Source organism: Acanthochromis polyacanthus, chromosome 6 (assembly GCF_021347895.1).
Source record: "Acanthochromis polyacanthus isolate Apoly-LR-REF ecotype Palm Island chromosome 6, KAUST_Apoly_ChrSc, whole genome shotgun sequence".
In the NCBI taxonomy this organism is placed as follows: Eukaryota; Metazoa; Chordata; class Actinopteri; family Pomacentridae; genus Acanthochromis; species Acanthochromis polyacanthus.
Genome location: NC_067118.1, coordinates 18,072,861 through 18,100,555, shown reverse-complemented (window position 1 = coordinate 18,100,555; position 27,695 = coordinate 18,072,861). Strand labels below are relative to the sequence as shown.

The following is a 27,695-nucleotide window of genomic DNA, read 5'->3' as shown; positions in this document are numbered from 1 at the left end:
GGTAAAGACATGCAGCAAAGGGCCGCAAGTGGGAATCGAACCCTGGCCGCTGTATCAGAGACCAGCCCCAATACATGGTTCACCTGCTTAATGTGTTGAACTATACACGTGCCCAAAATAGGTTGTTTTTAAATCAAAGCTCAAAACCTTTCTGTTTAAAATGGCTTTAGCTGCATGATGATATTTCATTTTGATTTTAGGTACTAATTTTAGATGCATATTTTAGTGTTGCTTTATTGCTGTTTATTTTTTATTGTTTTAATGTATATTTTACTGCTGTCTCTGTTTAAAGTTACTGCATTGTTTTTAAGTTGTTCTTTTTTCACTGTGAGGTACTTTGGACACCCTTTGGGCTCTTGTAAAGGGCTATAGAAATAAATCTGGATTGACTGAGTGATTGATAATTGCCAGCCGGCTGTTTAGAGATCTGAATTTTAACAAACATAACATACTCATGCAGTAATTTCAGTCACCTATTTTTTTTTTGCAATTCTTTTGTGTGTTTTGCATAACCAGCCCGCTGAAATAGAGCTGTGTAAAATGGTCTGGCTGCACCTCATTATCAGTCTGCTAAAGGTTGAAAAAAAAAATGTTTGTTATTCTTTAAACCAATTACAACTGTTTGCAGTGGAGCTAAGAACAGGATGCACCAATGATGATCACTCAAAGTAGTGGCTGGGGAACTGATTTAATACAACATTTGCCCACAGTAAGATGATCATTAAAATGACTAATTCACAAAAAGGAACTGGCAGGTCTGTCTGGCTGCATGATCCACACCTTGGGCATTAAAAATTGAAAAGAAATTTTCAGTGTGTAGGTTGCTGCCCAAAGGCTGCTGCTCCTGTTTCTCGCCGGAAAGAGAATTTTGACGAAAACACGCAGAAACTGAAATGGGGGAAAAAATGCTAATGGCAAACTTATACCTGCAATCAAAATCCACTGAGTCAGACTAAAGGCATCATAACACTGAATGAAAACACTGACCTTTTGTAAATAATGGGTATTCATTTACTGAGACAGCAAGTAATAATGGAAAAAGATCCATAAACAACAGCTGCAGCAAATTAGTGGAAAAGTACATTTGAACAAACAAGACACCCAATGATTTTGTTTTAAAAGTACAGCTGACCTGAACTTAATCTCTCCAAAGTAGTTCTTGTTCCCGAAACAGTTTTTACTTATAGATGCATACTGTGACTTTTGCAAGGTCAGACCACCAGCACGCTGCTGGTAGCGTATGCCACCATTATGAAGATCCACAGATGACTAAATACAGTACCACATGTCAGCTGATAAAGATGATTACACTACTTCAATGGCCGGTTGGTTAACATGATTATACCATTCCAAAGTCCATTTCCTACCTTCATCGCAGCTGCCAGGCTTTGCCACATCAATTCTCCTCTTCTGAATGCAAGAGGACATGCGGAGTTCACACTCGTTGTCATAGGTGGTGCCATCACTTCCACACACTGGGGAGTAGGCCTCGCCTGAGCACTGCGGGCACTCACACTTATTCTGGACACAACGGGCGCCCCAGGCACAAACAGTGTTGCCGCATGTTTCTGTATTAGACACACAGCAGAAGGACAGGTCAGAGCACTGTGGGTCAATGCTAAAAGGAAATATTCATGGAGTTATTGTGATGGAGCTTGTCCACATAGACGTTAAAATTCATCTCTAGAGTAGATGCATTTTGTATTGTCTTGAACTCACCTGCTCAAGTCTATGTATGGTTGTTATCTGTTCTGTGGTATTTGTTTTTCTTGGAAAGCGTCCTTGGGTGTCAAGAAAGGCACTTACAAATAAAATGTATTCTTCTTCTTTTTATTATATTTACATGAAATTTGTCTTTTCTTGTACTAATTGTCATGAATGCCACTTTTATTTGTAATGAAACATACACATGGTACTTTCGTAATTCTACATCTGGGTATCCATCTAGTATTTTAACTGCCTGCCTGTAGTTGTGTGAGGTTCCTGTTGGGCTCTATTTTCTATTACATTTTCACATTTAATGTAGAGCTATCGGAAAAACCCTTCATACAACTTGATGCTTTACCTGCATTTTACTTCCACTCTAAACTCTCAGGACCCAGGATCCGTGCTTATGCCAAGATCATTCATGTTCCTTTGATGTTCGGATTCCAAAGTGATGCCACACTGTAATTACCTGACACATACTGCATAAGTGTATGCATTACTTACTGCACTCTCCTTGGCTGACCACTCGGAGCTCCATCTGTTCTGTGCAGGCCCGCACATGCAGCTCACACTCACTGTTGTAGGTGGTACCATCGTTGCCGCACACAGGCTGGTGGGACTCCACACACTCCGATGGGCATACACACAGCCCGCTCTGGGCGTCGCAGATTGCCCCAAAAGAGCAGTTGGCACAAGCTTCATCTAGATGGAGATAAGAAAGGTGGCAGAGGCTTAGTGCGTATGTTCATGTGTGTGTGCTTCAGGTGTATTTACATGACTTCAGGGCCAAGACAAAACTGTAATAAACACAGCAGATATGAAAAAAATATTAAGCTTCTTTCATGCTGCTCATATTGGTTGTGTTGTAGATAGGGCTGGGATCTCAATTTTTATTAATTAATTACAGAAAAAAATAATGCACTAAAAAAAAACCCTCATTGAAATGCACCTTTCTCAGTTCCCTAATTTCTTGTACACAGGTAACAGTGATGCACACTCCAACCCAATAGGTGGCGGTAATGCACCTAAAGTCTGTTTGCCAGCCGTGAAGAAGACGCACAAGAAGCACGGAGTGAATCAGTGCACACGAAAGTTTGGTGAACAGTGAAAGAAGATGAGAGCACATTCAGCTTGTTGGGAGGAACGTTTTCTTTTAAAAATCTTTCTGATGACAGCTTGGATAAATGCGTGGTTGTGTGCATAATTGTGCAACAAAGAGTTTTCTTATCACCACTGCACTTCAAGTCGACAGTATAACTTCAATGCAAAACATGTTGATCCGAGCACCAAAGCTAACATTAGCTATGACAGTCCTGGTACCAGCAAACAGTGTAGCCATCCCAAAACAGAGTACTTCTCAAGACATTGAAAGTGCTCGAGGTTCCAAAAACTTTTAAAATGTTGAATATAATCACTCTAATTACACTTTGAGTTTGCAGAAATCTGTGGATGTCGTAGAAAGATGAAAAATAAAACAAACATTTTTGATGTTTAATTTCATGTATATGGCTATTCACAGATGGTCGTAAACTGAAATTTATTTGAATTGAAAAACTTTGCCTATTGTGTCAAATATTGCTGTTTCACAAAAATGTGATTCACTGTGCTTAATTACAAAGCCTCTAATTAATTAGATATTTTTTTAATCGTGTCCCACCAACAGTTGTAGACTCACAATGGGTTTGATTTATCTCCTGTTGTCAACTTGAAAACACATTAAAGTGCACTTCAACTGATCTTGTTGATGATCCTGTAGATATAAGCTCACAAAGAATCAGTTTCTACCTTATTATATGTCCTTAGGAAAGCTTTGGATTGTTTACTTTTGGATTTGGATTCTTTTTACTGTGCATATTTACACAAAATACCTATCACTGAAGTCCTGGGATTACACAATTTTGTGGTCAATTGTGAACTTATAGTTAACTCACATCAATGTAATGTTATCATAGTAAAAAGTAACTGCCAACCTGTTATGATAAGATGTTTTAGCATACATAACAGAAACTGCATCCATAAGCCACTGAAATAGTAAAAATCTGTTTTGTTTTTTTCCTTTATCTCGTGCTTGATAAGTAGAAGAGCTGCACATCCACAGGGAGGGGAGGGATGCAAAGTTAAAATTCTGAGGGCAAAACTGGTGGAAAACCTTATTGGAGTCTACCCATGGTATTTTCAACTGGTTTGAAATAATATAAAAGAGCACATACCTGTCCATTACAAGGTGTTATGGTTCACATGTATATGAGAGCTAAAAAATCAAGCAATGAAATTCAAAAAGCTCTCCACAGACAGAATTGTACCCAAGCACGGATATGAGCAGGAGGATTACAAAAAATATGCTGAAGCACATCAAGTTCCCAGGAGCATAGTAGGCTCCATTACTAAAGAAATTTCAAACCACTCTTTCTAGAACTGAAACTAAATAACTGAACAGAAAAAGCTTTGAAAATTCTGAGTAAAAATAGGAGAAGCTAGCAGAAGGAGAACCATCTCTGCAGCACTCCATCAGTCAGGACTTTATGGGAGAGTGGTCAAAAGCTGAAGATACTCCTGAGAAAAAGTCTCATGAGAGCCTGGTTGGAGCTTGCCAAATGACACTTAAAGCATTCAGAAAGCATGAAGGAAAAGATTCTCCGGTCTGATGAGACAAGAACTGAACTCTTTGGCTTGAATGCCAATTTCTGTATCTCGTGAAAGCCAGGTACTGGCTACCTATTCCCTACTACCATCCCTATGGGGTAGGACGGTGCCAGTACTGCTTTTTGGGGATACTTCAGAGCAGGATGTACTGGGAAACCAGTCAGAACTGACTAACAAAAGTGACACTTTCTGGTTGTATTTATCACTTTGTACGGCTGATAATATCTGCTTAAAAAAGCTATTTTCCACTACACTTCATACTGAATCAGGTGGACCATCTCTGTGTTGTCTCTGCAAAAGACAGCATTGAGACACCCAGAGGGCTTAGGGAGCTTTTGAGACTTTCCATATTAGTTGGAGGATTCACATGGATTGTCTCTTGAGGAATCGATTGTTTCTGTAGGCAAAGTTTCTTGAAAAAGAAGCAGCATGGCAGAGTGATGTGGCATGAGGTTACAAACGACTGAGAAGGTAAATGCAAGGTCTCATACACAAACAGGGCTGTTCGTAGAGGCCCCTTTCCTGTGACACCAATTACACCAAGGAGATTGCATTAGCCCAGCTCACTATCAAATCAATTAGGGGCAGGCTAATAACCAACACTGATTTAGCACTAATTGAGAGAGGCGAGGCTAGTCGATGGAACCTTACACGTTATTAATCTGTTTATTGCTCTTTTAGAGCCCTTCATTTCCCTCATCTCTCCATCTAGTGTTGGCATCCATTCCGTATGTAGATTAACAACCTTGGTCATGGATTAGATATGGCAGTATATGGCACTTAATATACAGGGTAATGCCTGTAGGAGAAAACGTGTCATTCTATGTTAGCAAAATGACACAGTTCTATGAAGTCAGACCTACTGTAAATGAAATTACATGAGCAGGACATGCAGGACGAATGTTCCTCCTAAGCTAATGGGTACTTTTGGTCTTGGGCTGTTGCTCATAGTTGTCCTCAGCGCTCTTGTTCCAGTTTGGAAAATCATGATGCTAAACCACCGAAAGATTTTTTTTGCTAATAATTTTGCAACAAAACTTTGACCTTCTGAATGCCACTGTGTCTGCCCACAGAGCAAGGTTTATCTGATCTTGTATCTCCTAAAAACTTCTAGGATTGAAACTGTGAGAATGTGAAGACTCTTGCTATTGGCATTCCTCAAACTCCCCTACAACTAGATGACTTCCCAGTTTTATAAGCCATTTCGAGCTTAATTCAGCTACTGTGGAGAAAGTGAGGAAAAAAATAGTTGTCCAGCTACAAATTGCATGGTCCTGCCCTCTCACTGCTTGTTGGCCTGACCTTTCCAAAAAAGCAGCTGCGTCACTGTCAGTCAGGTTTATTCACTTTCTAAATCAGCTTCTGTTAAGTCTAAAATGTCTCATCAAATGTTCTGCTGTTAACTGCAAAAGTGAACCCACAAACCTTCATGCATTCCCAGCATCTGATGAACTAAACATCCCTATAACAATTGGAAATTCCCTAGTGTTAGTGTGTTGTGCAGCAAATGTGGCTAACATTACCATTAGCTTTAATTCACTCTTCAGCTCATCAAAGCTAAAATACTGCTTTTACTACTGCAGCATTAGTGACAGACCTTACTAATATTGTTCTATGCTTAATCTAAGCAAATCCCTGCAACTGAAAATCTTATGCAAAGTTTCAAGAGTAGAAGGGTAGAAGCTACTTAAGCACCATATTAATACCATTCATTGGGTATAAGATGGAATGGAATACAATATGATCACAAAATACTTTGAAGTTGGGGTATTCATATTGTTTTGCTATGATATTTTAAATCGTACACAATGTATTGCTATCGCTCCTTCTGTCCCTTCACTGCAAGTGGGTCTGGAAGTTTTAGCTTTAGCTTTAAGATAATAAGATGGAGAAGCTCATCTGCTAAGGTTTTCTATGACAAAAATAAATAAACATAAAATATGTGTCTATAAAATAGGGTGCTGTGGTCGTGACTCCTGTGTGGCTGCAGCAGCTATAAATCAGGAAGTAGCGGTGGTGAGTGTTGTCCTTTATCAGGCCCTGTGTCCTGATAGTAGCCTCGCTTCTTTATCAGCTCCTGCCCCTCGCACCTGGCTCTCCGTGCTGCCTGATCCCCCAGACAACATGCATCACAGTCAGAGAAGGAGGGGAGCTTCAGTTCAAAGCCCGGAGAAGAGGGAGGGGGGAACTTTTGCCATAACTGATAATGTTAAGAAGTGTACTTTTTGTCATCTCTGATTCAGTCAACTCCAAGTCTGTCATGACTGATTTGACTGAAGGCAACTTCACAACCATGGAAAGTTCAGATTTGAATGTAAGTCTGGCTGGACATTATGACACAGAGATATGGCAATAAAAAGTGAGAGGCTAGTGTGCCGATATTACAACTTAACTTTCATGTCCACCAATGCAAGAATGCCTCTAGCCAAGGAAAGGATATCCTGTATAACACACAATGGACTTTTCATGTGCAGAATATAAAAAGACCTAATCTTAGCTACATTCCAAAAATAAAACAAAGAGTTAACTAAAAATGTTCCAGTACTACAGCAAGATAACCCAAGTGGCCATCTGGTTAAGACCAAATGAGGCTGAAAGTTGGAACCAGGCACTGAGAAAAAAAAAAAAATGACTGTCAGATTTGGAAATGATTTAGGTGTATAGAGATGGGTGACCATCAGATTCACTTAAGATGATATTTGGCAGGATATTTTCATAGCATTCATCACAAATCTGGCATGAGTCTTCCAATATGGCAGCTGGAGGGGTGAACCCTTTTGGTGCCTGTGAAATCTATATTCTAAAAAGTCAGATGCTGTATTAAAAAAAAGAAAAAACAAACCCCCCCAAAAATTATTCATATCAGACATACTGGGATCTAAAATGTTAAAGTTATCAGAAAATATCTCAAAGATGTAAGCAGATGAGTAACAGCCATGGAAATTTAAATGGTGGGATAACAGCTGATGATGTATATAAAACTAGAAAACCACTCAGAGACCACAGTACTCCGCTAAGGTTGTTCATTCCTCCATATGACATTGTCAGAAATGTAGCATTTTATTTTTTAGGAATGCAGCATCTGTTTATTTATTAGTTATTGATGATCAAAAATCACGGCAACATAGAATGCGGCTATTTCATATAGATGTATCCACAAACAAAATTACCTTGCACTGAACACTGTAGTGCTATGGATGCTTACGTTATGTACGGATACTGAATTCTGTGGTCTAAATATGTAGCGGACAGTGGGAATCAATGGGACTCAGAAACAGTCCTACAATGCAATCAATTGTTCCATATCATTTCCGACAGATAACTCCCGCTAAGTCCTCAGCTGTTGATTTCTAGAAGGATTGCAATCGTGATCGTCAGCAGGCATGTGACTACTGTTCACTTGTTGTCAGTTACAGTGACGCCAAGCCGCTATCTTGTAATGATACAGAAATCTTTAACAAATCCGTGGAGCCCGACTATAAGCCACATCACTGCCAAAATCTAATAATTTGATCCATGTGTCATTTCTGACCTTCCCTGAAAATTTCATTCAAATCCGTTAATCACTTTTTGAATAATGTTGCTAACAGACAGACAGACAGACAGACGGACAAACGTACACTGATAGTCACATAACTCTGCCACATTCCTTGGCAGAGTAATAAAGTCTCATGCCATGTCACTCTAACCTCCAAACCAAAGCTTTTTATTTTCCTTTTACTTATTACTTTCTAGAATTTCATCAAGGTCCCCTTGAACTCCCCTGGTTACGGAGATAGCAGCGCTGCTGTTGGTTTTTGCTCCGTTACAGCTTCTGTTGTTGTGCTTGGTGGCAGTATTGTTTGTGGTTTTGGTAGACAGATTGAGGAACAGGCGCAGGTTGGTATAAAAAGTGCCCTTGAAAGCATGAAGGATTGACTCACTGAGAAGGAAAAAAAAAAAAAACAAAGACCCCCTAGCTCTGCAGTATTTTGTTGATATCCTTACCAGGGAAAAACCTGAATTACAGCTGAGGGGTTCAGGGTGCAGTATTACCTCAGGATTAAGCAGGAAGAAGTAGGCTAGTTTGTGTTTTGAAGGCTTGTGAACATGGCTGGGTGATAACAACTCCCCTGCTGATGCCTGCCTGGCCGGTACACTATTAACTCTGCCTCCCACTTTCTTCACTCCTCCTCATCTTATTTACCTCAATCTCCTTCCCTCCCCACATTTATCACTTTCCCCTCCCTCTTTCCTCTGCCCTCTTTTCACTGTCTCTCACCCACCACTCTTCTGCTGCCGGCGTGACCTATATTTCTTACTCAACTGAGAATATCATTTCCAACACCTGTGGGAGAAAAAAGAGGGAAGTTGTTATTTCCTTTTCTCAAATGATTCAGGCACATCTGCTCTCATCTGTTTGGGTAAAGCCGTATGAATGGCCTTTTTTTTCGGAGACGACTGATATCCAGCTGGGGGGTCTATTAACCGAGTGCACTTCTCCCAGCCCACCTTACAAGGTTGCCTGCCTCTCAAATGCAGGAAGGGGGAAAAAATCTCAGAATAATAACAAATGTCACTCATATTGCTATCAGGTTGCACCTGAGCCATATAGATAACCAGTATTTTTCCAGCCTGGAGGGAAGGAAATGAAATTATGGCTCAGTCCATGAGAGGCTGTAGAAAGCCACACACACACAAGCACACACAGTTACTTTGCCTGTTGTGGCACTTCTCTCACCTCTTCCACTCTCGTTGCCCTCACTGCCTCCTACTTTTGAATCTGGAAGCCATATATATGACACCTCACATTATAGAGCATTTGGATGGAAATAACCACCTGAAGGCAAAGTGTGTTTTTTCTCTCCTTTTCTGCTCCATAAACATGTATAGTATATTAGTGGTGGGAATAGCCTGTGACAATTAGGTAAGATAATAGCTTAAGTCAGTCAGTTGTTATGGTGCTGAATAAAGCCCAGTAAAGCTGTGCAAACAGCCCAGAAATAACCCACATTATCATCGCCATCATTCCTTGGCTGGCTCACGCTTGGCAAGCCAATGCTTCAGCATTTTTATGGCACCATTGCGCTGACGTAGGCCTGCTCCTCTGGGAGCCAAGAACCATCCACAGTGCTGGATTACAAACAGGGCCCTTCGCTCTGCCAGCTCGCTCTGCCACTCGCTTTTCAATATAAAGTATATTCATTAGCACAGAGGGACCTCAGGCCGACAGAGGTGCCATCTACCTGCAGTGTGGCGCACCAAATTGACTCAGCCAGTCTGCCCACTGACCAAACATCACTCTCGATCCATTTCTTGTTGGCGTACATCCTGTACACACACACTGGATTTCAATTTTATATAATGCTGGGAGGGGAATATGATGGCTGCAATACACAAGCAGGCAGAGAGTCCACACAGGACCTCTCCAACAACCAAGTCTATCATCTCCTGAAAAAAAAGCGTAAATCACTACTCATTAAAATGCAAGCTTTGCACAAAGTCGGGACCATAAACTGCACTTTTCGGACAAAACAGTAGAGAGCAACTTCATAACAGCAGAGTAAATCTAATTCAGTTGTATTGATCATTCTGCTAAGTGTTCAGCTCATTCACAAATACAGCACCACAGAGGCCAACTGATTCCAAATGTTACAGTTGTCAAAATATGCAGGAAAAAAAAATCTATTGTAGTAAAACTGAGTGAATGAGGTAGAGCCGGGCCAAGGGGCTAGTAACTGCTGTACTTGTGTCCAGCGTGTGTGAAAAGCAAATGGCTTGACTGTAGACAAGGAAGAATACTCAATCACCAATTAGAGATTATGGGAAAATTGGCCTTGCAAGATGGCATTAAGTCATCAAGAGCATTTACTATGCGAGTTTACCAAGCTGTAAAAACCTGTCCATATGGCCGCGTGCCTGCATAGTGAATATGAAGATATTTTTACCACTCGAAGCTCTGCTGGTGTGCTAATGACTAGCTGATACGCCGACACTGCAAGACAAAGCCAAGTGACTCATGTAGCCAATTACAGGCAAGTATGCTCCACGCTCTGTTTCACTGGGACTAAAGTGCATCTTCACTAAAAGGTCAAAACAGGCAAATTGGAGTCTTGGTGTTGAAGAAGAGCACTAGAGAACAGATGAAGAGCAACAGTTGCTAAGAACGGTATTATTGACTTTGTAGGGTGTCAGGGGGCCACACATGATTGCAACACTCTGTGTAGTAATTGTTAATTGTTACCATCTCTGGATTATACTTTTGCCTCTCAGTGATGTAGCACTATTAATTAATTTGAGCTGAATTATATTCCACAGGGAGACAGAGTTCCCTACCTACCTGTAAGCTCTAATTCACACTCTGTGATAGTAATGTGACCGCACTACAAACAATCTGGTGTACAGAGTTGCAGATAGTAATTGTTTTCATTGTTGATTCATTTGTTGACCATTTTCTTGATTAATTGATGAGTTGTTTGGCCAATAAAATGTCAGAAAATCATGCAAAAACTCAAACTCCAGAATAACAAACATCATATTTTGTTCACAACACAAAGATATTCAGTTTACTGTCATGGAGAAGGAAATAAACCAGAAAATATTACCATTTAAGAACCTGTAATCAGAGAATGTTGACTTTCATTCTTTGTTGGCGATTCATTTATTAGTTACCAATAATTGATTAGTCACTGTAGCTCTAACGGTGTAACTGTTTATTAAGGTACCACCACACTTAGCTACTCACCACAGGGTCCTTTGTGTTGGATGTGGATGACCTTCTGCAGGGCGCAACCCATTGCTCGCATCTCGCAGGGGCTGCCGTAACTGTGGCCGTCGGATCCACACACAGGGTCAGACGTTTGAGGACAGGCCTCGGGGCACTCGCACACTGGCTCGTTGTTCTTGACCACGCACATAGCCCCATGATCGCACTCCTTATCCAAACAGGGGCTCGGTAAGTTGAGATCTGAAGGCCGACCAACCAAGACATAGAGACCAAAGTTAGAGGGAGGATATTGAACAGGGTAGCTGAGAGGTGGGGAGAATATAAAGCAGAGGTTGGAGAAAGGTCTGGGTCTGGAAAGGGCATTGGTGATGGGGAGGTAAGTTAGAATATAACTACATGGAGAACTGCAGGTCTTTGTGTTAGAAAGGGTTTGGGGATGAAACAGATACGATGGATATGCAATATGGCCCTACTCCTGTGACACCTCCGCTTCCTCAGCTTCCTATGTCATTTCCTCACCATTGTGCCTATCCCGATGTATCCTGAATCTTTGAAGAGTCCACCGAATACGGTGGCATGAGGACAGAGGATGAAAACATGGCCCTGTAGCACAATAGAGATGAAACAACCGGCGAACAATGGTTGTGGAGCCTTTTTTTTTTTCAGGCAAGTAAACGCCTGGATTAATTGACGTTCCCAGTGTGCCCCTTCAAAGGCTGCCATTTGCATCCCAGCGAGAGCCACTGCTTCAGCCAAAGCTGGTTGAACTGACATGGAGGAGAAAGAAAAGGAAAAGGAAGAGCATGGGGGATAGAGAGAGAGAGAGAGAGAGAGAGAGAGAGAGAGAGAGAGAGAGAGAGAGAGAGAGAGAGAGAGAGAGAGAGAGAGAGAGAGAGAGAATATGCAGAGAACGAGAAAAGAGAGAGAAAAAAAGAAACTTGCGAAGAGAAGAAAGAGCTCTCTGCTTAATAATTCAAAAAAGGCAAGCTCCTGGGCAGAGGCAGATATGAAATGTGAACATCAGAGGTGTCTGCTTCAGTCTCTCCCTCTCACACACTAACTCCGGCATGACTTCATTAAAACGAGGACTGGATTTGGCACCTATGATTCTCCGTGGTGGCAGATGCATGGAAACTGGGCTGATAAAACCTGACTTGATCAGGAGAAAGTGGAAACCTGTAAAAGTGGTGAGAACAATGCTTTGATCACATCATCCCATCCTCAGCCTCCCATCCTGACTTAATCAATTCTTTATAGCTTAGTGTGTCAGTGAAAACATTACATGGCATACTGAGGCCGGGTGCCAGTGTGTCACTATGAGAGCTGTGGGCTTTGCTTGATGGTTGGAGACAGAGGCCTTAAAGTGGGATGGTATACACTGTCATATTAGAGCAGTCCAAATAAAAGGCGATAACCTGGCTCCATAGTGATTTTCATTTGGAGGGTTTCACGCATGAGGGGTGGATCGCTCAGCTAAATGCAGTGTGTCTGCAGATTAGGTGAAAATGCAGACGGAGGCATCAAAAAGATTCTGATGAGAAGTACGGGTGAAAATTGAAAGAGGTGCATTTCACACCCAAAGTGAAACAAAACTTCCTCCTTCTCTACCCCTACCTTGGTTTCAGCTTTGGTTAGGCCGTTGATGGCGCTGTCATGGAAACTGCCCCTTGTAATGACACCACCCATGGCTCCATCATTATTGAGGCCATTATGGGATTAGATAGCAACACAGGGGGGCTGACTTGGCATGCTTGGAGCCTCATGATTCATTTATCAGCTCGGAGACATTGAGTAGAGCCTCAACTTGTAGCGCTAATGCAGGGGTAAATTATCAATTGATAACACAGATGGTGGCAATTAGCTTCACTCTGATTAAGGCAATGGGAAGAGTATTTGAGCTGACGATCAATGTCATCTAAACATCTTTGGACCAGTCCATGTGGACATGTCTTTAAATTATGATACACAGTAACAGGAAGTTGAGGTGTGGATATGAACCCGATGAACCGCAAACTCTGTAGGCGGGATTCAAAGGCATGCTATCTTTGAAACAATCACCAAAGTTACACCATTTATCAAAGTCAGAAACTGTAAAAGAATTGTCAGACATTCAACATTCTGATGCTCTTTGAACCACTAACTTGTAATGTGCTGTTCTGCAGGGAAACATTAACAGATTTAAGCTTAAGATTGCAATATGTCACCAAGATCACTTTATTCTATATGTCTCGTTCAGTATTTCAGCAAAATAAACAATTTCCACAGAACAAAATCTGTAAAAAACAAAAATGATTTAAAAAATGTAGGGACATTTCCATTTAAAGTGTAACTGAACTGCAAGCTGTGTTTACATAGAGTAGGTAGCATGTACTGTATAGTATTCAGCGCTACCATTTTTTTCCAGTATAGGTAACACTTGTCGGTACGTTGATGTTTATGTTTATAAAATAAATAATCAAAGTATTATAATGTATGATACCAAAATAGTGTTATGCACAAAAGAAAGGTTTCGGTTCTCTCTACTTTCTAGTGCTGCTTCCATTGAGGTGCTGGACTTTATATTGCAGTAATGCAAAAGCAGTGTGTAACAGGAGCAAAAAACCTCTAGGAACGGTTTCAAGATCAAATGGGGTTAAAATAACAAGCTACAGGGGAAAAAATACAGGTTGTCCACTACACTCTGATGGTTGTGTTGATGTTTTCCAACTAAGTTGCAGCTGGAATTGAACTAATTTTTCTGGATTCCGAGCAAGGACACCGGCTCCCTCATTTCCGAAAGTGAATGTTTCAGTTCAGAAGGTGGAACACTGCTATTGATTTCTGTGTTTTGATGCCAGGCTGCTGTTTCAAAGGAGCTTGGAGGTGCCACATAAATTCGTAAGCTGCTCAATGCTGCTTATTTGGGTAGCACTTCTAAAACAATTGATTCCCCGTGATCTCATTTCAACACCTTGCGTGTGTCTGCGAGTGTGTGGATGTAACGGTTGTAAGCTTGTGATCCGGGCTTAACTATACAACCTTGGCCTCCATAAAAGTTCACCAGCCCACTTCCCAAGGATGGGCTCCTAAAACACAACTGCAGCCTCCGATAACGCCTTTGTCTCCCATTCTCTTTGTTTCACACTCATGAAAAAGATGAAAGAATTCCCCTCCAAAACTAATTTTTTATCATCCTCAACCTCTGGGGGGCAAAAACTCTGCCTGACTTATTAACTGGAGACGGTGTAAGAGAGAGAGAAAAAAAGGCAAATCTCCCCAAGTGTGAAAATCTTATGACACAGTTAAAAAGTGAAGCTGTCTTTTAACTCTCTCTTGGATGCAGGCAGAAGCTTTGAAATGGCAGCCTGTCACAACTAAGGCTTCTCGGATGGTGTTCGCAAGCCTTTTCCAGCTCCTTTTCTCTCCCTGGTCCTCTCCCAAACACTTAAATCCATCCTTTCATGCATGTATCAGTGTTTCTGTCAGGCAAGTCCAGAATAAACCAAAGTTGCTGGGTTTAAACCAAGCTATTTATATGTGAAAATTAGCTTGACAGTTGAATGGGAACATCTGTAGTGCCAAACAAAGAGCACAGTAGCCAAGTCATTGTTTTAGTGGCTGAGCAGGTGCAGTGAGTTGTCATGGAAAGTCAGGGGAAAACAGTGAAGGAAAAAAAAAAGAGGAATAATTTTTTCTAATCAAGGATTCTGCTCTACTAGCGCGCACTCTGCTCTGTTTCTGTACTACCACACCAGTTGAGAGGACTTTACATTCTGGGTGTCACCTCTGTGTATCCTCCCCTGCCAGCTGCTGTGTAACTTTTCTCTTTTAATTAGTGTGGTATTTTAATAGTGTGGCCCCACTTTAGCACTCGAAGGGGATTACTTCAAGTTCCGTGTCAACTCTGCCCAGCAGAGGCACTTGCGGGCCACATCGAAAACTGAGAGCGCACAGTTCTCTGACGACCTGATATGTGCTTACCTGTCTGCCTGAAGTATTATTACTGCCCACTTAGCAGTGTTATCTGACACATAAAGTAGCAAGGACACCACAGTGTAACTTCTTAAGCCTAACAACCCCTTGTTAGGTTGCCGTGACGGCACAGCAAGCTGTGATAGGACACGGGCTGCGACTCTGTCATCGCCGCAGCAAGCAGGCATAGACTGTTAACCCCCCCGTAACATGTCAGGGAAATGCTGGAAGATTATTTTGGCGAGCGCTTTCTCCCATCTCCGCTCAGCTCATACATATGTTAATTGGACTTTTCCCCCTCGGGTTTGTGTGCACTTCCAAATCGCTCCCCATATTATGCAGGGCAGTGAATCGGTGTAATCCAGGTGATGCTTGCAGTAGCCAACTGGCAGGGAGAATCACCTACAACTGCAACCTATTACAACACAGGACTCCGATAGGGCGCAGCCAATTTGCAGGAAACCCCACCTTCTGTGTGTCTTCACCTGCGGGGCTTTGAGCCGACTCCCTTTGCCTCACTCACATTAAAAACATTTATGTATCATATTAGTCGAGGGAAAGGGAGGTGCAGAGAAAAGGCTATATTAGCATACAGCAAAGGCATACCCGCAGGCTGTGTCTGTCTACCACTGAATACTTATCACAGGCAGGAGTCGAGTTGAAGCCTCTTTGTGCATTTACAACTAAGAATGTGCTGTTCTTCAAAATAGAGACAAGCAAAAACAGCATGTGGGGAAGACGAAAGACAAGCTGGGATCCCCGATCTTGTGACATGTATCTATCAGAGGTGAGATGACATGTAAACAATGTTAAATCCCAGCAACTGACTTCATCATCAGGATGTGTGCCACACAAAGTTTCCTCAGATTCCTCAGACTGATGAACACAAGAAAAACATTTAAAAAAAATGTAGAAATGGAACAGTAAATCGCAGCATTATTGCATGTCCAATCAAGTCTGCAGCAGGAAAAGAGCCACAGAAGAAGCCAAAAATAAAACTGGAAATGTAGAAATTGGAGGAATGACGCGGTTGATCGCGGCCCAATGGCACGCAACACCCACGATGCCTCGAGTTGCTTCTGACACCTTGTTGACCCACATTTCTCTGCAATTTCTGCTCAATGACAGCCTGCGGCCGCAGTAAGCGGACTGGCGGTCCCTAGCTGCTGTCGATCTGGCTCCCTCGGCATTTCCTCTAATTAACTTGATTAGGAATAACAGCGCTGGTGATCTCAGGCTGACTTACATACTTAAGCTCCACAACTGTTTGTGAGTCCAATCACAAGCATGCAGGCGGAGATGCTCATCAAATAAACATGCAAATGATAAAATATTCTGCACTGAATCTTGACACCTAAGGTGACTGATTTTTCTTTCCTGCTTTGCAGAGCTCTCTGTCAATGACAACGTGTCTTCCGCTGAGTGATTTTGTGTGAACCTCCAGAGGCGACAGGCAACACATTTCAAGCAACTTGCTTGCACTTGCATGAGTTTTTCTGCACTTGTAATTGTGAACTCACAGAAACGCTCAGCTGGGTACATATGAAATGACAAGAGAGCAGCAAATAAAGAATTTTTGTCCGCAAAACTAGATGTTTCATTCGTTCACTCCTAGTTTGTCTGCCAACATGTTCCTCGCAGTCTGTCTGCTTTAGTGCTTTTACAGAATTATCCTTCTCTATGCTCTCTACAGTCACACTGCTGCTTATATTTCTATTTTATGAACAGCCTAACTACCAATTTAGAGACCCCTCTCCACTTCTTATTCTGTTAATACCAGACATGAGGCCAGTATATCATCAGGCTCCAGGGAGCCACAGGCTGAGACACTTCACACTCCATCAGTGTCTTCCATTGATTGAAAGTACAACTGAATATGCATTGAAACAGCTAGAAAAAAAAGGAAAAGAAAAAGAAGAGAGAGAGAAAAAAAGAAACAGCTAGACTGACTCCAGGAGCCTTTGAACACGTCAAAAGTTGTGATACAAGACAGAAAAAAAAGTTCTAATTATGCATTGTCATTAAATAATGAATGCATTTTACACACTGATATTAAAAGAAATGATTTTTTAAAGAGCTTTTCAAAAACCAGAACTGCCTGTTTGTTTGTTTGTTGGTTTTTATCATCCACTTGTTTTAGCCTCTTTCACATTTTGGCGTAAAGGCCTTCCAGAAAGCACTTCCAAATCTAGGTGATGTGTTGAATTCACTCTATAATTAGCTTCATTTTTAGATTTAACCTTTGTTGTTGTGCCAGTGCCAGAAAATCTGATCAGTTGCTGAGGATTCAAAAACTGAAGAAAGCAAGCAAGAAAGAATAAAAGCCAGCCTGTCCTCAAACCAAAAACGACCACATAGGTGGTCGTCTGTACATGCCCGTATTACGACCGAGTGTTACGTTTTGATTATGCGACCTCTGGCGGTTGAGTAAATATCGACACTCCGGTGTCGCAGGTGAAACGTCACCATGAACAAACATTTATCTAACACCATCCCTATCCCTAACCCTAACCTTAACCCTAACCATAACCCTAAACCTGTGCTGGGAAAGTGAGGAAAAAGCCGTTTCGCGAGGGAAAAGCCGTTTCTCGAATTAAATCCCGTAATGCATTCCTTTTCCCCATAGGGGCAAGAACATAAATACGCTCTCATGGGTCGTATTCCGGTGCACGTTACATAGGATGGATGTGGTCGTATGAATTTGAGGACTTGTTGATAAAAGCTTAAGAAAACATTTGGGTGTTGATGTCCCAGCAGTGCTTGGTCCACTAATTATTGCTGAGCAATCATCACAGAATTTTTACCACAATTGCCCAAGCTGTGTGCACACCTCCTTTTTTTTTTTACATTCTGTGCCGATTCCCTGCTGTATTGACATTTTATGGAGAAAAACAGGATTCCTTTGCTTAAGCTTAGCAACATTCTTGTGCGTTCCTCACAGCCTAATGAAAACCATCTGTATGAATACACAGTCATTTAGAAATTCACCAAAGCAGGTATTTTCTCTTATTTTAATCAGAAACTGAATGCAGGTTCTGTTGCTGAAGACACTTTAATTATTTTTTCTGGATGGCTCTGTGTGTGTGTGTGTGTGTGTGTGTGTGTGTGTGTGTGTGTGTGTGTGTGTGTGTGCGTGTGCGTGTGTCTGTACTTGTTTCTGCTATTCCGGTGGGGACTTTGACCTGACTATTTGCTATAAAGGTGGGGACTTGTCTTACGGTGGGGACCTAAAATGAGGTCCCCACGGGTGGCAACACGGGTGGCCATATTGTTGTTAATAAAAAATGTAAAAGTGCAAAAACGTTTGTTTAGGGTTAGGCATTGATTTGGTGATGGTTAAGGTTAGGGTTAGGGTAAGGGTTAGGAGTTAGATATGAATGGGAGTCAATGGTAAGTCCCCACCGGTATAGAAAAACAAACATGTGTGTGTGGGTGTGTGTGTGTGTGTGTGCGTGTGCGTGTGTGGTTAAAGGTCTATGAAAGGTTGATGAAATTCCCAACATGATGGCAAACATCAAGAAAATTAAAGTTCAGAGTAAATAAAATAATCTGTGACCTTTGTAAACAGTGGGTGCATACGCAGCTATATCATCCCGTCTGCCTGTCTGCTGATGACAAATATCTTCTCTTCCTCTGGTGTCACAGGGCTCTTGTATTCCATTTCAGAATCCAAGGCTGGAGACCTATTCACTCTCCTTCCCAGCAGCCCGCTTGTACTCGTTTCCAGCAAATCCTTCACAGGCTCACGTGTTCTCAAATGTCTGGAAGATTTGTGGCTTGCGCTGGACATAAGTTATTCAGCTAAACACCACGCGGTGTCTGCATCTCTAAATGGAAGAGCTTTAGATATCAATCAAATTGTTTTCCAGGAGGACAGCAGTCGGGGCATTAGGGACCTGTGGGGTTTCTTTGCATGACAATCCTTTGTGGGGCAGAGTAGCAACAGGGAAGGAGTGACATCAGGCTCTGTCACCCACATGAGAAGAGATTTACGACTGTGTCAGAACTGGAGAATTTCATCCGTTTGACAGCTGACAGAGTGATTGATCACCCCGCCCATCGCACCGCTCAGCCAATGAAACCAGAGAACGAAATGAAAGAGATCCTTGCTTATCCAATAATGATAATTTAATTTAAAAATCCTTCCATATATATGAAATTTTGCCTGAATGCTGGACATAGCATGTGGTCATTGTGTAGGTGTCCTTTGACCCTGCCAGTCACAGTGATAGCACAATGGTGGGGTGTCTCGCACTGTGTGCAGTGTATCCAAGTGTGTTTTGTCACATGATCAGCTTTTGATTTATAACACAGCAGCCTTTTAGGAAATGACATGCATTTCCTGGGTCATTTGGGAAGAGCTGCCAGAGAGCGGGACCTCGAGACTAGTCTGGACCAAGTCCCACTTACACTGGCAGTAAAACCGTTTGAAACAAAGAAACAAAGTTCCAACACGTGTATGAACACAAACACACACACTCTTATACACACACACTCTCCTTGCACGCATATCATCTGTCTGACTAAACCAACAGTCTCAGTGGGCACCTACGCTTGCTTCTTTTGATGTTTAATTAAAACCGTATCGGGGGGAGGGTGGCGGCGTTCATGGCGCTCTGTTTTGAAAAATATGCAAATGTCAATAAAAATGCATTAAAGAAACATACTACCAGTCGCTGACGGCTGCGATGTGCAGTGGAAGGGAGGAAGGATGACGAGAGAGAGAGAAAAAAGTAAATAACGAAACAAACGAGGGAGGAGGGGGTAGGGCTGAGACACTATTTGTCTGAAATAATGAAACAGAGCAAAACATATAAGAGCTCACATTGCCATTTCTATTACTTAATTTATTCACAGCTCAGACGGCCGAATAATGCAAATGAGTTCTGGTCCCTCCTGACGCTGACAACTGAAGATAACTTTGGTTTTCAGCTACGCCCCAAACCCTGGAGGACAGATCTTTCTCGTTTCATCAGCTGCTGTTGCAACAAAAAATGGAAATATAGACAGCAAGTCTGAACAAAATCACAACAATCTATTAGTTGGATGTTTTGTTTGAGGTAACGTTAAACTGAGCAGCATGAGTAGATTGCTCCAGCTTTATTACGCAGGCTGGGCGACCATTATGGGAAAGAACAAATGAAAGGAAATACTTGTAGTTCTGGAAGAGAATAATTGAGGGATAAAATTGTAAGGGATGAACTTGGACAAATAAACTGTATATGTTCAGCCTTGAAATACAGAAAATAAAGATTTTAAAAGACATCCCCACTTATTTGAGTGAATCTACCCTTTAAACAGCCCTCTAACGGTGGGAATAATAGATAGTGTGCCAATGCCAAGTGCAAATTGGGTCCTGAACGTTTTATGATATCAGTTGAAATCCTGCCAACCTTCTTTCACATTGTACGTCTGCTGGAGTGTGGGGTTGAGTTCACTCAGCTCGGAGGCCAACTTATCTCTTATTAAATCTTTTAGTTCTCCTCATTCTTCTTTTATTAGCAAAATGCATTTCATAATATGCAGCCAGCAGGCTTCTTACTTTTAACAGACAGAATGTTGATATCGGGCAGATCTGCATTACCTCGGATCACGCTCAATTTTCAATATTCAATGATTTCAATAATAATTTATTGTTTAAGTATCAGCACATGAGTCTTTCCTGGCTCAGAATTAGCCTGTAAGGGTTGACTATGCAGTACACTGAACTGACCACACAATGTATAGAAAAGATGGGTGCAGTTACCACAACACCATCAACAGGGGTGCAGACAGCTTTTCTGAATCCTCCAGGCTGACATTAAGTTGTCAGCATCTTCTTTTGAAACATGAAACATGATGATCTAGGATCTGGCTGAGCGCTCAACGACATTACACATGCCCATATGGTAGCAACCTCTCAATGAGCAGAAAACTGTGGCTTCAAAAACACTCCGCTTTATATTAATCTAATCACATGGTCCTTGTGTATTTTCTGACCTTCTCTGAAAATTTCATCCAAATCCGTTCGTCTGTTTTTGAATAATATCGCTGACAGACAGACAGACAAACTAACACCGATCATCATGTAACTCCGCTGCATTCCTTGGCTTAGTAATAAACATCATGGTGTATTCAGAAAGCCATGAAATTAGCAATTGACACTATAAACTCATTAGAAAATGTTCACTAAAGTAACAAATCAAGAGAGAAGTAGGGACATTTTCTGAAAGACTAAATTAAAATTTCACTTTTTGTGCAACCAGAACAGGCGTAAACTAACCGTGACGTCACCCGTTGGTTTCAACGCCGAGAAAATGAAGCCCGGATTTTGCTACTTCCTGGTCGCCGTTTTGGATTTTTTTGGAGCCAGTGACGTAAAAAGCGTCATCAAACAGGCTGGACCGGAGAGCAACTAGGGGCAGGATTGGCTGAGGACTCTCTTATCCCGCCCACATTTTACCGCAGAGGCTTCTGTTGCTGTCTATCAAGTATAGCCACGCCCCCTGGCTCTGCTAACTTTAATGATTTATTTAAAATTCAGTATTGATTTATTTTAAGATCGGCTACCTGATCTCTCATTTTGACCAAGAAAACTAACGGGGAAAAAATCCTGAGCCGTAGAAAATCAGTCTATCAAATGTTATTTTTTCCAAAAATGAATTGGGGTCTATGGAGAAAAAGCTTTATGGAGCCAACCCTAGTGGACGGCGTGATATTGCAAGTTTTTGACACTTCCGGGTTGGCTTCAATTCTAGAGCCAGATGGCTACGTCCACTATATATACTATATATACTATATATACACAGTTGCAAGCCTTTATATGATACTCCTGATGATGGAGAGAGGTATCACTTGGGTAGCAGTGAGGTTGGGAGCTGACGTGCACTACAGCATGCATTAGGAAGGGAGTCAGAGGTGACCAGTGGTTAGGCAGGTAGGACCAGGAGAAGCTTTTCTTTTTTGTTATACGGGAAAGAAAACAGAGAGCAGGAAGAAAGGGAGACTTCTCCAACCTCACGGATCACATCTTTGCAGGACGGTAAACAGAAGGAAAAGACATTAATGACACAAAGAAACACACAGACACAGAAGGAGTGAAAGGAAAAAGACAGCAGCATGAGACCCCTCCTGTTAGGTCCACACGGAGACGAGGGGAAGGGCTTCACCCCTCAGAATCCGCCTGATGAGGTCGCCCACTGGGTGACCCCACTTTCCACTTGCAGCCAGACAGCCGGGAAGGAGGCCACATGGACATAGACAGACAGACAGACTGACTGACGCACTGAAACAAGAAAGAATAATTTTTTTATACAAGAAAAGCACACAAGACAAAAAGACAAAGATAGAGGAGGAAAGAAAACGAGAAAGGCCACTGAAGTGGAAGAGTGGCACTAGAGAAGGGGTAGAAGACAGAGAGCAGATGAATGAAACATGAAGGTGGCATTTCGTTTTGGTTTGTGTTTGAGATGGAGGGATGAAGCATATCAGTGGTGAGGAGATGGATGGGAGGTGAACGAGTGGAGGCACACTTCATATAAGGAAGGCACACACATCTTTGTCTGACTTATCCAACCCCCCCGCCCCTTCAGAGAGCATCACCCAACCATTTCAGGCACTGTTCAGAAGGTTTAGGCACACATATAGTTAGCCTCGAAGATTCAGAAGGGAAAACACACTGAATATTGATCAAAAATAAGCATAAAAAACACAGAACAAGAGAAAAGAATCAGCATTAGTTAAAGTAAAGCCTGAAAAGGAGCCATTGCTGCTCTGTCCTACTCTCCAGCTCCACTCACCACAGGGCCCTTGGTGCTTGATGGGGATGAGGGTCTTGCTCAGACACTCCGCCTTGCGTCGCAGACATTCGTTGGTGTAGGTGTGACCGTCCTTGCCGCACTCTGGCTTGTAGATGCCGTCGCACTCGATGGGATCACAGGAGCAGCGGGCGTTCAGCTGTTCCACCAGACACACAGCATTGAAGAGACACTCCTCCTTGCACTCCACTGGAAGAAAAAAACAAATGAATCCAGCATCAGTGGATTGTACGATTCAGAGAGAAGCCCACAAGTAACCCTAACCTACTCCCCTTGTGCCCTGTATAAAAGCATTTGCATTTTCATCATTCATTCAGGTTTTTCCTTTCATTCGTCACCCATCTGTACAGACACTTATTAGGATGTTCAGAGTTGTCTCCTGTTTTCTGGCGGTGTGACAGACAGATCACTACGGAGGACAGGACAGAGGAAATGCTCAGCAAGTGTGGAAAAACAACATTTCAAGATAGGAACACATTGAACTGATTGTTCTTCCTCCTGTGTGACACTGCTAGTCCAACCATGGGGAAATAAATCAGTTTTCATCTAAACAGTAATTACTTGTTATGGTGGACTGATTCACTGGTAGTCCATGTAAAAGCTTCTCTGTCTGCTTCAGAGGTGAAAATACAAGAAGGAAACACATCAGAATATATGTTAGTTAACTGAATATGAATACAAGCATTCGTCACTAAGAAGAATCTCAGAGCGTTCTGAATTACAGCATCAATTGACCTGAATAGAAACAGCAGGGGCTGCACAGAAGATCCTGGGTTTGCATCCCAGCCTTCCTGGGATCTTTCTGCATGGAGTTTGCATGTTCTCTCTGTCCATGTGTGGGTTTTCTCCAGGTTCTCTGGCTTCCTCCCACAGTCCAAAAACATACTGAGGTTAACTGGTAACTCTAAATTGTCCATCGGTGTGAATGTGTGTGATTGTTTGTCTATATGTAGCCCTGTGATAAACTGGTCCCCTGCCTTCATCCTAAATCAGCTGGGAATGACTCCAGCCCCCTGCAACCCTAATGATGATTAAGCGGTGTATATATAATGGATGGATGGATAAATGGCAGGTGAATAAACAACATACACTACCGTCCAAAAGTTTGAGGTCACCAAGACAATTTCATGTTTTCCATGAAAACTTACACTTTTATTCATGTGCTAACATAACTGCACAAGGGTTTTCTATTCATCAATGAGCCTTTCAACACCATTAGCTAACACAATGTAGCATTAGAACACAGGAGTGATGGTTCCATTAGAAATCAGTAATTTCCAGCTAGAATAGTCATTTACCATATGCCTAGACTGTATTTCTGATTCATTTAATGTTATCTTCACTGAAAAAAAACTGCTTTTCTTTCAAGAATAAGGGCATTTCTAAGTGACCCTAAACTTTTGAAGAGCAGTTTCTGTATAAATAGCAGGGGAATAAACAACATATGTCAGATCAGCCAACATATTGCAAGGTGACAGAAGAGGTCTTAGGAAAAACCACTATTTTTGTATCACTGAAGAAGACCATTGATTGATGGTATATTATTATTTTATTGGTGTTTTTGTTCAGAAGCTTTAATTTGTGCAGTTCATCTCATAGAAACTGACATTCATGCTGTTTTTCTTAAATGGGAAGTGAATTCTGAAGTCTGTCATTTATATAGCACAATTACAAAATTTGACCCACAATGCTTTCCAAAAGAGAAAAATGACTGCTCAATATTGTTTCAACCACAGAAGTGACTGAATGAATCAAAGTAAGGAGCCCAGGATTATCACATTTTACTGGTACAGTAGTTATAGCTGTGTTTATAAATCTCATTTTTACTTTAGTGCTGAAAACTGGGTAGCATTCTTCATTAAAGGACACCTAATACTTTTGTGATAACCAAAGGAAACTGACTGCATCAAGTTTTCCATGCTCCCTTCTAACTTTTATAATAAAGTTCCTCCATGAAACTTTAATAAAATCTCGAGAATTCATCAAAAATGTAATTTTAGGGTCACGTTAAAGTCTAAACTATTACAGTCATTACATTTTGCCTCACTAAGCAGAAATCCGCCGCAGAAATTAAGAATAAAGGAAGAAGCAGTGGCAATGTGAAATGGTAAATTTGCCACTGAAGTGAGAAAATTCAATTTGAATCAAGCCTCTGTTCTGGAGGCGCTCACTAGACTTTGAATTCATTTCATTCCTGATCAGTGGATAAAATTTGTACAGCAATTCAATTCCTTCTTCTCTTTTCTTTAAAAGCCTGTCATGCCACACTTAATTACATCGCTGCTGTATCTGAGTGAGAGGGCTACAAGGATATGCAATGTCATGGTTACAAGTCGAAATGGCCATTTTCATTAGTTACCAATTTGTAATTTGCTTAGGGATACGATTTCATGGATCTCTGTTTCAAATTGAATTATTCCTTCATTTGAAAGAGGCGCAGCAGAGAAGGGTGAAAAAAAAGGAAATGTTCATCCCTTGCTCACATGCCTGCACATGTTGGCACTCACATACCGACATGCATCACAAACACAAATTCACAACATTAGTTAGGAGGGGATTTGTGCAATTTTAAGCCCTCACACTCCTCTGTCAGGCTGTCAGGCGGAGCAGACAGAAGAACCGGGCTGTGCCAAAAAAGTGTGTATTAGCCTTCATTGCTGATTGTACAGAAGCACATCCTGCAGTGATCTATCCTTGTCGTTGGCTTTGTCAGGGGGTCTTAGTGCATGTGTGGGGGTCTCCATGCATTACCGCTGTAAACCAACACAGCTGTGGCTTTGCGGGGACCCGCTGACAACACAGCAGGAAAATTGGATTTCCTCCGATGGCTATCAGATGTACAGTAAAAGCTGACAGCTCTTTGTTGACTAAGGCTTAAACTCCGTGTTCTAATAGCGCAGATAACAGCCCCAGAGGCTCTTATCAGGCTGGAGGAGGCTAGTGCTAGTATGGATACCGAATTGACCCCGACACCTCAGAGTCATTCATCTCTGTATCATGAAGGAGAATCCAGTTACAGAGTTTAACTTTAATACCAGTTCACCTGTCTTGCTTAAAATCTTAAGCAGAAATTTAGTATGTGAATGCTCTCCTGTAAGACAATGTGACGCAATATACTGATATATTGTTACATATAAATGATAATGCATGCGTTATTAAAAGCTGCACTCCGTTTTGCTTGCAGTTTAGGCCATTTTGTTCACAATCTAAAAACCACCTCTCACTTCTGGAGTGGTTTGAGTAAAACACAGTCTATTTATTACTAGTCAACACTTGTGATGAATTTGAATCTAAAGTTTCCAAGCAGTAATTGCATTTCTGGAGTGCCATACTGCTTTGAAAGTGCACAGAACAGTGAGCGAGGAACAGGAAAGAGACACTGAAGAGTTACGTTTGGTAGCAAAAAGAACATTAGCTGTTGCACAATTAATATGAACGACAATTATGATTTTGGCCTCTCTAATTTGTTGAATGAACATTGATGATCGGCTGCAATACTGATGTTTAAAATGCTCCACTCATAGAACACTCATTAAAAACCGTCCATATAGACAACATCAATCATGTACACTACTGTTCAAAAGTTTAGGGTCACCAAGACAATTTCATGTTTTCCATAAAATCTCTCACTTTTATTCATGTGCTAACATACAGTAATTCCATGAGGTTTTTCTCATCATCAGATAGCCTTTCAGCACCATTAGCTAACACAATGTAGCATTAGAACACAGGAGTGATGTTTGCTGGAAATGTTCCTCTGTACCCCTATGGAGATATTCCATCAAAAATCAGCAGTTTCCAGCTAGAATAGTCATTTACCACATTAACAATGTCTAGACTGTATTTCTGATTCATTTAATGCTATCTTCATTGAAAAATTGCTTTTCTTCCAAAAGTACTGACATTTCTAAGTGACCCAAACTTTTGAATGGTAGTGTACATGTGATATAATGTATAACATGAGAATGCCTTTTTGAGTCATGTTTGGTCACACACCTGTTTGAGCTGCTATGCTGCAGTAACTGAGTGGAGACTAAAAGCTTCTCTGTGCACAGCCAAATAAGTAGCGACTACTCTTCCATGCATCTGCTGATTGGTAGACGGTGACGAGTTTAGGTTCAATTTTATTTCATTTTTGCTTTAAAAGAAGGTAACGAAAAATGTAATTTTCAATCTTATTTTGAAGAAGATTTGTACATTAGCAGGCATGTAACACAACATGGATGTTAAGGCTGTGCTCTGCTTACTTAAATATAAATAAATATTTTGTCAATGTCAATGAATAATTGTGATAAATAGGCTAATTGTGATGGCAGCATTGTTGAAAAAAAATCTTCATTTTGGCCATAATTTTACAGCATTAGTCAGCTGTATGGAAATATTTCAGCTACAGAAAGGATGAAGTTGACCAGAAACAGGTTCTCTGTCAGCAGAGTCTTGCAATTGTTGCCACCACATGAGGCAGCACATCTAATTAGTCTGAGCAATTAAATCAGCAGCACAAAGTTCTGTAGGAGTGGAAAGCCAGATCTGAAAGCCATCCAAAGCAAAAAAAAAAAAAAAAAAAAATTCAGATGCCTTTGCCAGTGTGTGCACTCAAAATAAAGTCTTCACAGCCGAAAAATCATTTTTCAGCTTTTTTGTATTTTGCATTATCTTTAATTTTCTATGCAGATGCACTCCTCGACAAAATCACACCAATTATTCAAATAAAATGAATTACTTCCAAATAGAATTATTCAAGTCATTTGGTAAAAGTTCATGTGTTTTGTATTTTATATTTTTTCTCGGGCTGCATAGTGGTTTGATGGTTAGCACTTTCGCTTTGCAGCTAGAAGTCCCCGCCTTCCCGGGATCTTTCTACATGGAGTTTGTATGTTCTCCCTGTGCAT

The 27,695-nt window shown here is 41.4% G+C and overlaps 1 protein-coding gene across 1 annotated transcript in view; it reads right to left on the bottom strand.

The window, feature by feature from the left end:
• The window catches only part of agrn (agrin), a 331,672-nt gene that overhangs the window by 75,010 nt on the left and 228,967 nt on the right, over nt 1–27,695 (bottom strand). Inside the window, 4 exon segments of the mRNA XM_051950218.1 lie at nt 1,368–1,568; nt 2,212–2,409; nt 11,075–11,296; nt 22,786–22,992. Of these exon segments, the coding sequence (XP_051806178.1) occupies nt 1,368–1,568; nt 2,212–2,409; nt 11,075–11,296; nt 22,786–22,992 (828 nt within the window).